This window comes from Gallus gallus, chromosome 17 (assembly GCF_016699485.2).
Source record: "Gallus gallus isolate bGalGal1 chromosome 17, bGalGal1.mat.broiler.GRCg7b, whole genome shotgun sequence".
NCBI classification, from domain to species: Eukaryota; Metazoa; Chordata; class Aves; order Galliformes; family Phasianidae; genus Gallus; species Gallus gallus.
In genome coordinates this window covers 3039413-3054817 of record NC_052548.1, presented here as the reverse complement: position 1 = coordinate 3054817, position 15405 = coordinate 3039413, and the positions used below count along the sequence as shown (strand labels likewise).

Below are 15405 nucleotides of genomic sequence, written 5' to 3'. Positions count from 1 at the left end.
AGATCAAAAGAGCTCATCTGTGCCAAACGTGGTGCTTGTGGGTAGTGCTGGGAATTAACCTGGGACCAAACACAGCTGAGAGAGAGAGGAAAAAGGATGGGGATATTGCTCCTTTCCCATTCCTCCCCGTGGGTGCGGGTGCACCAAGGGCTGTGTGCTCCATCCCCAGGCCCTCACCCCTGCAGGTTACAGGGGGATCAGAGTGAAAGCAGGGGATGCTGTTAGACAAATGGCTGCCCCACACAAACCACAGCTGAGGATTCACTACAATACACAGCATGGCTAAATGCAAACTTTCCCAGGGAGGGCACGGGCTTAACGCATGACTTGAGCACGTGATGGATGTTAACCACATTCCATGAAAACACACAGGGCGAAGTGAAGCACGTGCCTTCCTAAAGAAAGAGCAGCAAAGCCTCAGCACCAAAGCCTCTGTTTGCAGCTTCTCCCCACAACTAACCCGGGGTCAATCCCATCCTGGCACTGCAGGCTTTCTGCTCCTTATGGGAACGTCATGGACTCGCTCTGTGTTTCCAAGCAGGTTTGTTTTTCCTCTCTTTGCATTACACTCCTTGGATCACACAGCACAGCCCAGAGGTGTGCCCAGGACCAGCACCACTTTCCCTGCCCTCATATGAGTGCACTTGAAGAAGTGGTTGCAAAACTGAAATGTAAACCTCCAGAAAAGCACACATCCCTTCTACAAAATGAAACCACTTGAAAAGAAACACATGGAAACACTCTAAGAAGTTACAAACAAACTCCATCCCCAATATTAAGCACGAGCATACCTAGGATGGCAAGGTGAGGAGACCAAGGCAAAAGTTCTGTATGCACCCCAGCACTGGTTGGTACCACGGACTTTACCAATGCACCTGCACCACTGTCTTCAACACAGGGCTTTCCTCATTCTTTTGCCCCCAGACAGATAAACCCCCCCAAGAACAAGATGAGAAACAGGAAACCCAGAGCATGCTTTGGTCTATCAAGGAACACAGTGGACAACACCAAGGCAAAGCTTCAGGCAGGGCTGAAGATGAGCGCCCTCTGCTTTGCCAGCGTTGCTCTTAAATGGGGCAGAGGCTGTGGGTGGAGGTCCCAGGTGAGGCTGCTCGGGGTCATTAGGGCCCATTGGTGCTCTCAGGGCCCCTCATGTCCTGTCCTGTCCCATCCCGTCCCATCCCGTCCCGTCCCATCCCATCCCATCCCAGTGCTGCAGCACAGGTGGCAGAAGTCAGAACACCCATCCCTTCTTGGCCCATCTGCATGCACACAGAGCTTCTGCTCAGATTGAAGCTCTCCCGAAGGAGGGGGAGTGAGGGGAAAAAGAGATGATGCTAAATGTTGGAAAACATAATTGGAGCCCTGGGAGAACTCATCATAGGATCTGTCAGAGTCAATCACTTCCTCAGGACGTGGCACCGCTGCTTGGGATGTGAAGGGACAGAGCTGGACGAGGCCTGCAGACAGCCCTCTGCTTGTTGGCTGGGGCACAGAGTACACAGCCCCATGGATCTTCTCTCCAGTTTCTGAGTGCCTTATGGAAATACTGCACTAAAAGTCCGTGTAGGCTCACAGTCCGTGCACTTCTGCAGCCTTTCCAAACTCTGAGTTGGAGAAACTTGCACATCACCACTAAAACTTAATAATAAAACTAAATGGAAATGGAAGTGATGCATTAAATGATGGAAGAAGAGGTGTTTGTGCCAGGACAAGGCTTTCCTGGCCCCTCTCACCACCAACACCACCACCCTGGCACACACACAGCCCATAACCAAGGGCTCGAAGCCAGGCGGCCCTCCCAGTACTCCTCCACTGGTTGGCATTTCTGTTTTGCTCTTCAGAGCAAACTGCCTGTGCTGGAGCTGTGACCAGAGCAGGGCTGTGCATGGCGCACACACTGCTGGGCTGGAGTGAGCCCTCACCTACCTGCTTGGTCCCAGTGCCATACAGATCTCCCATGTCCACACACACAGGCATTGATGCCCTCTACTTCCTAAAAGCCCACATATAGTTGACCTTGTGAAACACTGAATGCTATAGCAATGGTGGGGAAAAAAAACAAACAACCACAAACCAACCCAACCAATGAGAAAACACAAACAGAATGGCATCTTTGCATTTCTTTGGACTTGCTTGCTGACTGCCCACTGTGGGTGGACAAGGACACCTCTGCAATATCCACAGGATGCCAGCCCTTTGGTAACTCTTCCCATCTCTCTCTACCCTAGCATTATTTGTACTATCAAAAGCATCCAGGGCAGCCATCCATTCTGCACCACACTGGTTTCTTACCATTTCCAGTACCCTGTTTGCCCAATAATTTCTTTTTAAGTGCAACACAAGCCATGGGAGAAAGGTTTATGCTGACGGTGGTGTGTGTCCACTCATAGGGTTATGCAACAGGACTTAAACCTTCCCCTCCCTGCTCAGGGGAGCAAAGAGAATTTGGTTGTGACTCAGTGGCTGCAAGTTGGAGGGGACAGAGCCAAGGCAGGAAGAGAAAGAAAGAGCACGTTGCTCCTGGGAGGAGTGAATGCCTCTAACCACCCATGGAGAGGACAGAAAACATCAGGGGAGCGAAACCTTCTCGGAAGAAAAGCCTCCTGCACACATTGTTCAGACAGGAAAAGCTGAGCACGGGCGGGCATCCAACACATGGCACACTGCTGCTGCTTTGTGCCGGGGTCTGCAGAGGGATGGGGATGGGGCTTCTGGGGACAGCGCCTGGGGAGGAGGAGGGGCTGCTGGGAGCACAGGGTGACCCTGAGTGAGGACACATTGGCCACAAGGGAAAGGAGGCCAGGCTGGATGGGGCCTTGGGCCGCCTGATCTGGTGGGGGGCAACCAGCCCACGGAACAGGTTGGGGTGGGGGGCTGTAGGTTGCCTTCCAACACAAGTTATCCTGTGATTCTACAATTCCATCTCATCCAGCTCCTCAACCATCTCCTTCCTGAGCACTGACCTCAAAGTGAAGCTCCTGGCCCCTAGGAAATTGCCCTGGGCTGCTACAATTCACCTCAACCCTGCACAGCTCATTCTCCGTGTATCCTTCCCAATAAACACCGTGGAACTGATGTTTTATCTACAGTCAGGGCTTAATAGCTTTAGCTGGAAGGGGATTTTTAAATGGGTTGCATTTAAACCTGTACAAATCCCCTCACAGCCATCCTTCAATCAGTTCAGGTTTACCTTATAGCAATTAAACTTAATTACAGAACTGCAGTGAGTCAGCATAAACCAGATATGAGCAGTCTACAACATTTACGCAGAGAATTTGGTGGGATTAACTTAAAAAGATGTAAAACACATTCCAGTAAAACTTCTGTGACAGCAAGTGGGGACAAGTCCCAAAAATGTTGGCCCTCGCTGTTGCTCATAAAGAAGTTTCTCTTTGTTGCTTCATTGCCAAAGTAAAGTAACGAGTGCTGCAAACTAGGAGCTAATGTTCTTGCCCAAGGAGGTTGTGGATGCCCCAATCCCTGGAGGCATTCAAGGTCAGGCTGGATGTGGCTCTGGGCAGCCTGGTCTGGTGGTTGGCGACCCTGCACATAGCAGGGGGTTGGAACTGGATGATCATTGTGGTCCTTTTCAACCCAGGCCATTCTGTGATTCTATGAAACTATTGCCCTCCAGTGGCTCATGTCCCAAAGGTCTCCCTCTGTTATATAGAGCTGGGAGGTGTCGATACACACACACCGCAGAGAAGCAATGATGGTGGACATCTCCTCTTGCAAAAATAAATGCAATTGCAGAGTTTGGGGTGGAAGCAGCAGTTTGATGGGCAGCACCTACTTTTGGAATGCCTCCGTCCCCTCCTTCTCCATTAGAAGTTGATCTTCACAAACAACTCCAGCCTAACTTCCCAGTGTGCCGGGTTAGTCATTTGAAAGCCTGGCAGAGTTCAACCTGAGCTATTATTTCAACAGTGTTGAAAGTGTCTCGAGGAGCAAGGGGAGCAGTCAGGCTAGCATTATCCTCTGCTGCAGGCATGCGCATTTGGGAGAGAGAACAACCTGAGAACATCAAAATCAGTGCATCCAGGCCCAAACTGAGAATCCCTCATTTCAACAAAGGAGGGCTCAGTGAGAGCCCCAAAGCAGGTGCTGCCCCTGAACTCCTTTTCTCCTCCCATTGGTGATGAAACAGTTCATTAAGTTTAATCTAACAACGCTTTTAAACTTCTGCCTAACGTCATCCGAGGCCAAAACTGAACCTTCAACCCGAGAACACAGGAGATGTGCAAGGCACGGCAGACCCAAGGCGGCACACCCAGCTGTTAGTCACTGCTGAAAGGCAGCAGGAAGGGTCTGATCTCGTGCCAGCAGCCATCTGTCACACTGCCATGGAGCGCGCGTTGGATGCGATCCCTGCCACTCTAGTTCTCCAGGTTCTAATCAAAGAACAGAGACCTGCAAGAGAGGAACAGCACTGTGCTGAAAGCTGCTTTGTGCACCCAGCCCTGGGGCTGTGAGTCCCGGCACCATGCTGCCCTGTTGGGTCAGACCATGGCACCAAAAGCTTCTCTGTTCTGGTAGAGGTAGCAGCAGGAGGGAACAAGAGCAAATCTGCACAGCCTGCATGAATAGAGGGCTCTGGTAAACTCTATCTCATGCAGCCTGCACTAACAAGCATTGCACAGCCCAACACAGGAGTAGGGATGGTGTTATCCTCAACACAAGAGTACACCTGCTGCAATAAGGGCAACATATGCACATATGCAAACCCTATCCAAAGAGGGTTTTTCATTTTTCCAAGCTAATTCAGATCCAGAGAAATTCTTAAAAGGTCTTTGTCATCTTCTCCTATGCCTGTGCTCCCCACTCACTCCAGACCTTCTGTGCTAAGCAGAGATCTCCTGCACCTCATGCACAGCAGTCAACATTGCAGCTTTTAACCCCAACTGCCCTACTGTTCAGTCCTTGCCTTGACCAAACCAATGACTACCGTCTTCATTGCAACCCAAAATAATAAATAAAATATCAGAAACATTTATTCTAACCTGACTGATGTTCCCCTCAGACTGCTGCCAGCAGATGCAACGTGCAGGAGTCTTCAGCAGGGCTGGAGAAGAGCAGGCAAAGGGGCAACCTCCATGCAACCAAAGATGCCCTGAAAGCCTCTTTCCTTGGCCTTCATTATTTGTGTGCTTTACCAGGCATGCCTGATGGGCAGCAATGAGGTGCTAACTCTCCTTGTGCACATCATCAACTTTTTAGACAGCAGTAGTGGCATTTGTGTTTCTTTAGCCAGATGGAGAAAGAACATTCTCTACTCATTAAAGAGCCCAATGCTTGAGCATTCCCCTCTGCAGGCCATGGTCATTGCCTCTTTCCTAGGGCTCCCTGTGCTCAGCCCAATGTGCTTTATCAAGGACCCAGAAGGCAGCTGTAAAAGGCAATAGAGGGAGATAGCACAATTTTACAACTGTGATAAGAGCCAATGACTTCACTGGGATGTGATCAGATTTGCAACTACAAAGGCTTGGCTCAGGGCACTGCCACCTCCCTGCCACGGATCCAGAACAGGGATCCCACTCTGGGCATGCCATGCTCTCACACCGTGTGATCCCTGCAGCCCTGCCACACACAGACACACTCAGACCCATTTCAGCTGATGAGGATTCACCGTTCCAACACTGACAAGTGAGGCTGGAGGACTTCCCAGCAAACTGCCCAACAAAGCTGGAGTTTGCAGGGGACCAAGGCAGAGAAAACAGATCCCACCTGCATGGGGTCTAACGTGGGAGATCTGCTGTTGCACAAGCATCTGGCGAAGCTGCTGCATCTGTCCAAACCTGTCCTAGCGTGGGGAGATGTTCCCAGCCACGTCTTCGTTCAGCACAGCTAATTTTCCCCTTGAAAAGAATGGCTGCAGGTCAGCACATGGCTCATCTCTGCTGAGACATGGCCACATCAGGCTGCAGTTGTTCACTCTGGAGACAGTGGAGCTCCCCCCAAAGCACCGGCCTCTTGACCTTCATCTGATGGGGACAAATGTTCCTGGCCCTGTGCATCCTCTGGCCTGGGGGATCTTCAGAAAAGGGAGAGGAAGGGGAGGGATGCTGGGCAGACAGGAGCAGCCCTTCCACCCTGCTCCCTGCAACATCGCTCACAGCAATACAGAGGAAAAGAAAAAAAGGGGAAAAAGAATTACAGAAAAGGAGCGCTTCCCAGGCTAACAAGCTGACATTTCACAGCCAAAAAGCACTCCGCTTTACACCTCGGGCAAAACATGTGCACATCTGTGATTCATTCTACACCCACGGCTGCCAATTTTCCTGCACAAACCATTGAATTGTTGACGTTTCAACCTTTACCAAACTCTCAAATGCTCCTCCAAATTCTTTACACTCCCTTCTGCAACACAGCTTCCCCGTTGGTACATTTGGACCCTGCGGGTGTCTGTAAGGCTCATGGCCACGCTCCAGCTGGGGAATGGCAATGCGTGCATGCTATCCAAGCATGCCCCAAACTGTGCTGAGTGCCCTCATTCATCATGACTCTCCCATCCACCGCGGCTGTCCGAGGTCCTGAGCCTGGCCACAGCTCACCATGGCCATAACCTGGACCAGAGGGGCTCTGTAGGTGGCAGATTTCGACCCTTCATTGCTCGTCAGATGAGGGGTCGGTCTCAGGGTTGAATGAAATTGCTGGAAAGAAGTTGGTGTCATGTAGAAAACTTTCCTGATCTTGCTACAAGAAAGTAAAAGGCTGAGTCATTTTGAGTCAGCCTCATGCAGGGCTTTGTCTCTGTGGGCGATTCACCCCTTTCATGTTTCGGTTTCTTCTATATTCTGTGCATTGTCAGTCATAGACGGCTGTTTTGACAATGAAAGGGAGACTTTGTGTTTAAACCTGAGATATCAGTGCAGTTCCAAAAAAAGAAAACAAAAACTCTCTTTCCAAAGCACACAAAACCTTCACCAGAAGCCCCATTTCGGGTCCACCACAGCCCACTGAGGCAAATCCCCAAACCCACCCTCCCTCAACTTCACTGTTATTTACCTGGGGGAGGCCAACCTGAAGAACATCCCAAACTTATTTTTTCTCTGTTTTAGTCTTCTGTTTTAGTGTATCACATCCCATTTGATAACCCCGAGAGCAAACACTTCACTGCAGCTCTGTTCCACGTCACTTACAGATCACTTCCAGTATGACATAGTCTAGAATTGGACTATTTCGTGATGAGGACCACCCAAATCACCACCCTTTTAGACATGTATGGGTTGGAAGGCACCAGAGCTCCTTTAACCCAAAGCCTGCTTCTCCTCTAACCCAGACTGGCTTCTCCCCAGCTTCATGAAGTGGGAAGTCCATCCAACTGCCCTGCCACTTGACAGAGCTGTGGGTGTTCACTGCAGGGAGTTGGACCAGATGGCCTTTAAGGTTCCCTTCCAACACCAACCATTCTGCGATCCTATAAGGGAGGAGAGGAACCAAGGAGCAGAGCTCCCACTGGCCCTACATGTCCAAATTCTTCCCCACACCTCACCTGGGAGCTCCCCAGGCCCTAATAAGGAGCAACCCAATGGAGGCAGAACAACCTCCTTGCTGAGGTGCTGCAAACACCACCGGATGCGCTCTCTCTCTCTGCACCTGTCTCTCCTAAGGGCAGAGCACACCATATTCCTGTCTAACTCCAGCAGCACCTGCTAGATTTATCTGCAGAGCAACGTGTGAATTGCTGCAAACACAGCCCCCTGCTAACGGGGTGAGCATGCTTTCCAGCAAGCTGATGACACGTCCTGGATTGCTGCAGCAATCACTCATGCTGGGCTTGCAGCAGTGCTTCCAGCCTTTGTAATGCATTTCAGTGCTCTGTCAGAGCTATGCGAAGAACTGATTTTCCTTCTTCTGATTTTTTTTTTTTTTTTAATGGCTTGGAAGTGAAGCAAAGTAAAAATCATGTAAAAGTTTGACTTGGCTTGAGCTGCTGTGCCTCTCCCAACAAACCTCTGGCAAAATAAGTGCTGTGAGGAGTCAGCTCAGCCCCAAATACTCAACATAAAAACATTCAACATAAAATCTGAAAAATAGAGGGCCAAATCTCAGGTATGTGAACCATTGGAGCCATTCACCTCCTGCCATGTCCCCTAGACCAGAACACGGCTATAAAATGTGGGAAAATCAGGTTCAAATGCCTCTTCTTTCTAAAGTTCCCTATTTCTGCATTTCAAGAGCCCACTCTTCTCTCCAGCCATTGCTACCGGGGCCACCTGCATGCACCACAATGCCTCCAGCACCTCTGAAACATGCAGTGGTACTGGAGAAAGGCTTCCCAAGTGCTGAGCTGCCCAATGGACGTAAATCTCCTGATCACACAAATGGATGCATTAACAATAACACTAAGTCAGAAAAAAATGCTCTGGAGGACATTAATGCTCTGAACATGGAGCACATTCTGTGCACTGGAATTCAAAGCAGAAAAAGGGTGGTGACGCACTGAACAGGTTGCCCAAGGAGGCTGTGGATGCCCCATCCCTGCAGGCATTCAAGGCCAGGCTGGATGTGGCTCTGGGCGGCCTGGTCTGCTGGTTGGCGACCCTGCACATAGCAGGGGGTTGGAACTGGATGATCATTGTGATCCTTCTCAACCCAGGCCATTCTGTGATTCTATGAAAATGCAAAACTTGCACAGTGTAGATGTGGGGCATTGGACATGCTGCTTTCCTCTGGAGATCTGGTCTTGGTAGACAACAGAACTTTATGGCACAGACATTAAGTTGATGTTCAGCTACCAGACACGTGAAGATCTCTGGGTCTCTCTTTAGTTTGCCTTCCTGAGTCTCACAGCTGTAGAGAAAAGCGTGGAAAACACAACCTTGGTGATTCTGTGACTCTATGGTCTGAAAGAGAAGCTCCTAAGAGATGCTCAGGTCCTGCATGACCGTGCAGAGGGATGGATCATCCATATATCCAGCCAAGAAAGAGGGGCAACTTCTTTCTCCTATCTCACACGTTGGTGGGGGGCAGTCATGCCATTGGGTTGGACTGGAGCTCGGAGCACACAGCAGCATGGCTGCTGGCAGCATCGGGAAACGATTAACCACTACGAGCTGATTCCCTCTTCCAAATCGCCCTAAAAGAGCTGCCGTCGAGCTTCCTGGCTGGGGGCCAAGAGCACGCCAGAGATCTGTCTGACTCCTAACAGCTGGAGCCAGTTTGGAGCCCTCCTTACCCTATGACAGTCAAATCCTTCCAGCGTAGCCACCGGGTGCCCTTTCCCTGGAGGAATCCTTTCCTGAACACCGTGATAGGATGCGTGAGCCTTCCATCCCCTCGGGGCCACTTCCAAGTTCAGGGTCTCCCCCTATCAGACAGATCCCAAAAGCACCAGCAGAGCCAGCTGTGTGCCAGATGCTCCGTGTTTGGGAGGTTCAGAGGTCAAGGTCACAGCGAGGGCTGACGCTGTTCCTGGCGAAGGGGCCGTGCAGGGGGAGAAGGAGACGGCGGAAATACCAGCCTGGGTGTGTTAAATATGCAGGGTGGGATCCACGGCTGCATCTGCACATGTTTGGCTCAGGGGAGGCAGAAAACTGCACGGCATGGATGTCCCATGGCCATGGTGGAGGGCTGGGGGAGGAGGCTGCTGGGATGGAGCAGCTCCGGGCATCACTTTATGCCTCCAGGAGAGCTGCAGTGTTTGGGTCAGGCTCTGGCTCTGCAGCAGCCTCAGCCATGAGGGAGGCCAAAATTAAGCAAATTAAGTAGCGTATACAGTCAGCATAAGGGGTTGTTACAGCCAACATGGGAGGTTACAGTTAAAACCAGCCGAGTTGTGGAAGAAAATGAACGGCACTTTCACCGTAAGGTATAGTATTCCCAAAAGTCCATTCACTTGGAGAGCAAAGGCACGAGCAAGGCATTATAATGAAACCATTAATAAGGATTCAAAGCACTGCTTAGGGCAGGCAGGCGCCTGATCCACTTGTTAGAAAGACCCACAAGAAGAGGGGATTGCTTAAAGTGAGTTTAGCTGCTTAAGGGCTTATCCTGCAAAGTGTGGGTACCACCACAGTGCCTGCTCCATACTGGAAGCTGCCACTGAAACCACGGCCCTAAGGGACGAGGGCTCAGCAGCAGGAGGGCAGACAAAGCCCCAGCAGTGGCCTTCCTCCCTCATCCACGTTCCCCAGCTCTGTCACAAGGATGGATGTGTCCCTTTGCTGCTGGGAATCAGCGATGCCAAATGTGAAGCGCCAGCCTGGAGATGACAGGGGTGAGAACCAGCTCTGCTTCAGGGGCTGAAATGGGATAAAACATACTTTGGCTGACCTCAAACTGATCTCTGTGGGCACTGCTAACCCACATTGCACCAACGCTTTCCTGGCTGCAGGACTCCCAGTGGCTGCCTTCCCACCTTCCTTTTTAAGGAAAAATTCATCTCAGCCATTCATTCTGAAGCGCATATTTGGGAGAAAAAATAGAAATTTCAAATTCCAGCTGAGGCTATTTCCCACAGGCATCACAAATTCCAGACCCAGTGCCCATGGAGAGGACCGCAGTGTGGCATTCCTCACAGCTGCTGGACATGCTCATGCACTAACACCTCCCTGCATCCCCATCCAGGGCTCTGCTGATGCTGTACTGGGAAAGTGTTGGCACTTCTGGAGGTAGGGGAGGGAGCACATGAGCACGAGGCAGAGCAAGGTGGTGAAAGAACAGCACTTCTTCAGAATGTCATGTCTAGCAGGTTAAAATAAGAGAAGAGCTAATGGAGCATCATCTGCTGGCTGCATGTTGTCTTGCAAAGAGATCTCACAGCTCAGAGTCAGTACACACCGGGACTCCAAAGGGCTTTGAGAGGTCTCTGTGGTAAGATAGAATCATAGAAGAGTTGGAAGGGACCTTAAAGGCCGTCTGGTCCCACCCCCTGCAGTGCACAGGGACAACCACGGCTCCATCAGTGCTCACAGCCCCGTCCAGCTCTGACCTTGGCTGTCTAAAGGGATGGGGCCGCACCTCTCAGGGCAACCCATGCAGTGCCTCACCACCCTGAGCGTAAAAGACTTCCTCCTTATTTCCAGTCAAAACCTCCTCTCTCTTAGTTAGACCTCATGATCTTAGAGGCCTTTTTCGACCTTAATGATTCTGTGATAACACAAGCAACCTCTGCCACATGCTCAGAGCTCACCCAACCCCGCCTGGATGGGATCCCAATGCCCAACAACCTCAGCAAGCATAATAAATCCCACCCCAGGAGCAACATCTCCACCCGTGCCTCAATGCCCCACGGTGATCAGACACCGAAACGCCTCGGCGCCATCCGTCTTTCCTCAGAGCAGAGAAAACCTGCTGGCAGCAAAAGTGATGCTTTAAAAATAGCCAGACAGCTTGCTGAGACATTTGGGATCAAAAATAGGAGATCCTGACATTCCTCCCAGACAGAACATATTGGGATCTCAGCGTTGTCCTTCTGGGGTCACATTCAGCCCTGGGGTGGACAGAGCTGTTCCCTGCCTGGACCCGGAGGTGACAGTGGGGTGACACAACTGTGGGACGAGCGTGTAATACCATGGGCTGCAGTGCAGCCTGCCTGAGGTTGGCCTGAAGAGGAACGTTTTGGTTCACTTTCCTCAGTGGAGAACTGAAGACACTTTTTATAAGGGAAAATTGTGTGCAATCTCAGCATCTCAACTGATGAAACAGCATTTTTGTGTTGGAAAGAGACCAGGAAGATGTGGAGGAGACACTGTGGGCCAGCTCTGATGTCTGGGGCTAGATTCACTTCCAACACATCTCCCGTTGTCTGCCAGCTCATTCACCAACTCATTTACCAATCACTTCCAGCTTTCAAATGATGAACTCATTTACAAAGACCTTGACTACACTAAAAAAAATCCCATTTTACACCTCAATAAAAGAACCTCTCCATCACAGAGACCCTACAGCCTCCTCCTCCCAAGTCCTGGGACAATCATTTTGGAGAGAAGACCAAACCTCCTTCACCACATTGCTGGGGCTCAACGCACTGCGGATGGGCGAGGAACCCCAGAGCATGGAGCTGAACCAAACGTCTCCAAATAGAAACGTGAGGATGCTCCTTTGTCACCAAGGACACCTGGCCCAAGGAGGAGCCCGGAGAGCCAGGGCTGTGTGCGCAGCCCCACGGCCTTCCCCAGCCAGAAATCCCACTGCAGAGATTCCCCCCCAACAGCTCCACAAGCACTCCATCCCCAGCAGTGGGCACAGCGGAGCCGGGCAAAGCTCGAGACAGTAATTAGCACAGCACTAATTACCGGCAGCGTGGGACTGAGGCGCACTGTCAAGGTTGACGTGCTCTAAACAGAAGGTGTTCTTTTGTCCCAGTGTTGCTCCCTTGAGTTCTTGGAGTGGGAAAGGCGGGGAGGAGGATGCTTAAGTCTCACATTTTTCTCCCCGTTGATGGCCAAAGCTTTTCAGCCGAGCGCTGTCACAGGGGCTGCAGGTTGAATGAATCCCTCGCACAATGAGGGGATGCTGGGGACAAGGAGTGCCTTTGCCACCAGCTGGCAGCCACGGCCCCATGCTCACTCATCAAGGGGATGGAAGGGCACGGAGCCAGCCCAGCTCGTTCAAAAATAGGGAGCAAAGCACACATATACACGCACACACAGTAATTTTGCTGAGTTGGAGGAGCAGCCACCCGCTCCCAAAGTCCAGCTGTGATTAATCAAATGGTGCTCACCATGGAAGCCACCACTGTGTGCATCTCCCATCCACCCACAGCCCTGTTCTGTCCGTGTCCCCTGGATGTGGTGGATGGGGAACCACGGGGTACCCAGGAGATGAAGGTCCCCAGGATTGAATGCTCCCAATGCTGTTGCAGCACTCAGAGCACCGCTCCTCTATGGGCAAACCATACAGACCGGGTGCTCCTTCCCATAAGGACCTCCAGGCTAAGGGTTAACGCAGTTCCCGAAGCCCCAAATTCCCCATCTGGTTGGGTAAACAAAGAGCCTGTTCTGCACACAGGGTGCTGGGACACAGCCCTCCTTGGATGCAATCCCCAACGGAGCTCCCAAGCTTTCCTCCCCACGCAACCTCAAACCAACCCAAACCCAAAGGAACGAACGCTCCCTCTGTGCTGCAGGGAGGCTGAACCTTAATCATTTGCAGCTAGCAAGAGCAGAATTCAAACCAGCACCCCCTGCCTGGGCATCGGCCCCACAGCTCTCCAGCAGACACATGGCTTGTGAGATTGATGCTACAGATATGCGTTGCATATACTGAACATGCAGAAGCAGGCTGTCTGCTTGGCCAGAGGAGGAGGAGGGAGGCTACGTCAGCCCATGCAGTGTGCTGGTGGGCTGCGAGGCACTGAGCAATGTTTGACACACACACACAGGTGAGGCACTGCAGCCCATCTCTGAGTGTTGATGCTCCTGCAGGCGCAGTGCATACATCATCTGGCTGAGCTCCCCGGGGCAGTTTACACAGCCATAGAGCTGCAGCACGCAGACTATCCATTATATTTCTTCTCTCAAAAGCCCTCCCCTTAGGAAAAGGATGCTTCTGCCCTTGAAACTCTTCCTCCGTGCAGTGGAATTTAAAGAGAACGGTGCAAAAAGGAGGGGATAATGTCATATAGTGGCAGAACTGAGGACCTCTGCATGCACAGGCAACACGAGATCTGGTAATTTGGGGTTTTTAAGCCCTTTGACGTGTGAACTTGTTCAGATTCACATCGTAGAGCATCGCATCTCCTGGAGGATCAGTGAGTGAAGGACAACTCCCACCAGCCCTCAGGAGAGAAGCACTGCCAAGTGCTGCCTCCTCACATGCCGCTCATCCCTTAATTAAGCAGATTTTAATTGGGTGACTCTAAGCTTTAATTAACTGCAAATCGTGCACGTTCATTTCTGGGTTGCATTCTCAGACAGCCCTGCCCAGTATCACCCAGCTTCCCCTTTTCCCGTCCCCACTGCCTTTGTCCACCCTTTGGATCTCGCTCCGCTTTCAGCCACTGGGATGCAGTTCACATTCGGTTCCCAGGCTGTGAGCTGCACCACCGCAGTGCTTCCCAGCCAACGTTCAGGCAGAGTTAAGCTCCACTGAGATAACAGCACTTTCCCTCTTGAAAACAGATTCCCAGTGATGTGGCCACACAGCAGTTCCTGGTATGCTCCAGCCTGGGCCTAACACCCATATTTGGGGCAGGGTTTGTGCTGTGCCCCATGGGGCCACCTCCAAGGGCCAGGACCTGCATGTGTCAGTGCAATGCAAGCGTAGCAATGGCCATCCTACAAAATCCCTACCGAACAAACGTCTTCTTTTACATTGTTATCAGAGTCCTCACCATCTGCCGCACAGCCCAGCGCCTCCCAGTGACACGTCCCAGCCCCATCTTCTAAACTTGGCTTAAATTTCATTCCATGCAACTGATTGTGCTCCCCGCTCTATAGGCCAGGTGCCAGGACCTCGCTGTCCCCCATCCTGGGCAGGGCCAGCTGATCCTGCGGCCACCAGGACAGAAGGAACCTGGAGTTCCCAAAAGTTTCATGGCACTGGGAGAGAGGAGGGACACGTGCTGCAGCCCCAGGACAGGGATTTCAACCACGACATGCACAAATGCATTATATTATGGGATACATCAGAAGAGCCGTACACAGACCCGACTGCTCCAGTACTGCAGAGAGAACCCCACCTCACTCTGCCCCAGAGCCACCGTACCTCCGAGACCACGCCGTACAACGACCCCCCCATCCAAACCCACTCCCCAGCGGCAGCAGCCCAACGTTCCCCCTCCAGCCCCCCTCCCAGCCCCGGCAGCGGTGCGGGATGCGGCGCTGGGGCAGCCCCGGACCAGCGGAGCCCCCCCCAGGTGCGGGGCGGGGGCAGCCCCGGGGCTGCGGGAGGGTCACACCGCGCTGCCGCGCCCGCAATGCTGGCTGAACAGTGCATCCTAGCGGACACCTCCTCCTCCTCGAGCATCCCCACCGCCCGCGAGCGACCCTAAGGGAGTGCCCCCCAAATCCCCCCACCTCATCCCATCCCCACCTTTCGGGGAGGCTTCTTTCCTACCTGCCTGCAGCCCCGAGCCCGTCTCGGGAAGCTCCAGCCCCGCCGCTCCCAGGGGCAGCGCGCAGAGCAGCGCCAGAGCCAGCGCCCCGCAGCGCATCGTGCGCCCGGTCCCGGCCCCCGGCCCCGCACCCGGCCCCGCACCGCCCCGCTCCGCCCCGCGCTGCGGGACCCCCGCGGGGGGAATGGGGGGAGGCGAAGGCGAGAGAAGGGGAGGGGGTGAGGAGGGGCACCCTCCTGCCCTCCCTCCATTCATCCCTCCGCCCCCAGCACGAGAGGGGTGGGCGCGGATGTTACGGGGCGGGGGGAATCGCGTGGCCCCCTCCCCATGTGCTGAGCGGGGCTGTGCACACGCACGGGTTTCTTGCGCAACCGCGGGCTGCTGGGGGTTACGGACCCCCC

At 52.6% G+C, this 15405-nt stretch overlaps 1 protein-coding gene across 9 annotated transcripts in view; it reads right to left on the bottom strand.

Annotated features, from left to right (window-relative positions):
* The window catches only part of LOC101747382 (alpha collagen LOC101747382), a 42739-nt gene extending 27614 nt beyond the window's left edge, over positions 1-15125 (bottom strand). For 8 of the 9 annotated variants that reach the window (XR_003078049.3, XM_025156090.3, XM_040649233.2 and 5 more), the window contains exon 1: positions 15007-15125. Coding sequence is in view for 7 of the 9 variants with exons in the window: in XM_025156090.3 (XP_025011858.2) it covers positions 15007-15103 (97 nt within the window). In the remaining 2 variants the exon portion in view is untranslated. Of the gene's footprint in view, positions 1-5003; positions 5332-15006 lie in introns of those variants that run through there. The other variant, XM_040649234.2, reaches the window with a different exon arrangement.
* Positions 15126-15405: the final 280 nt, after the last annotated feature.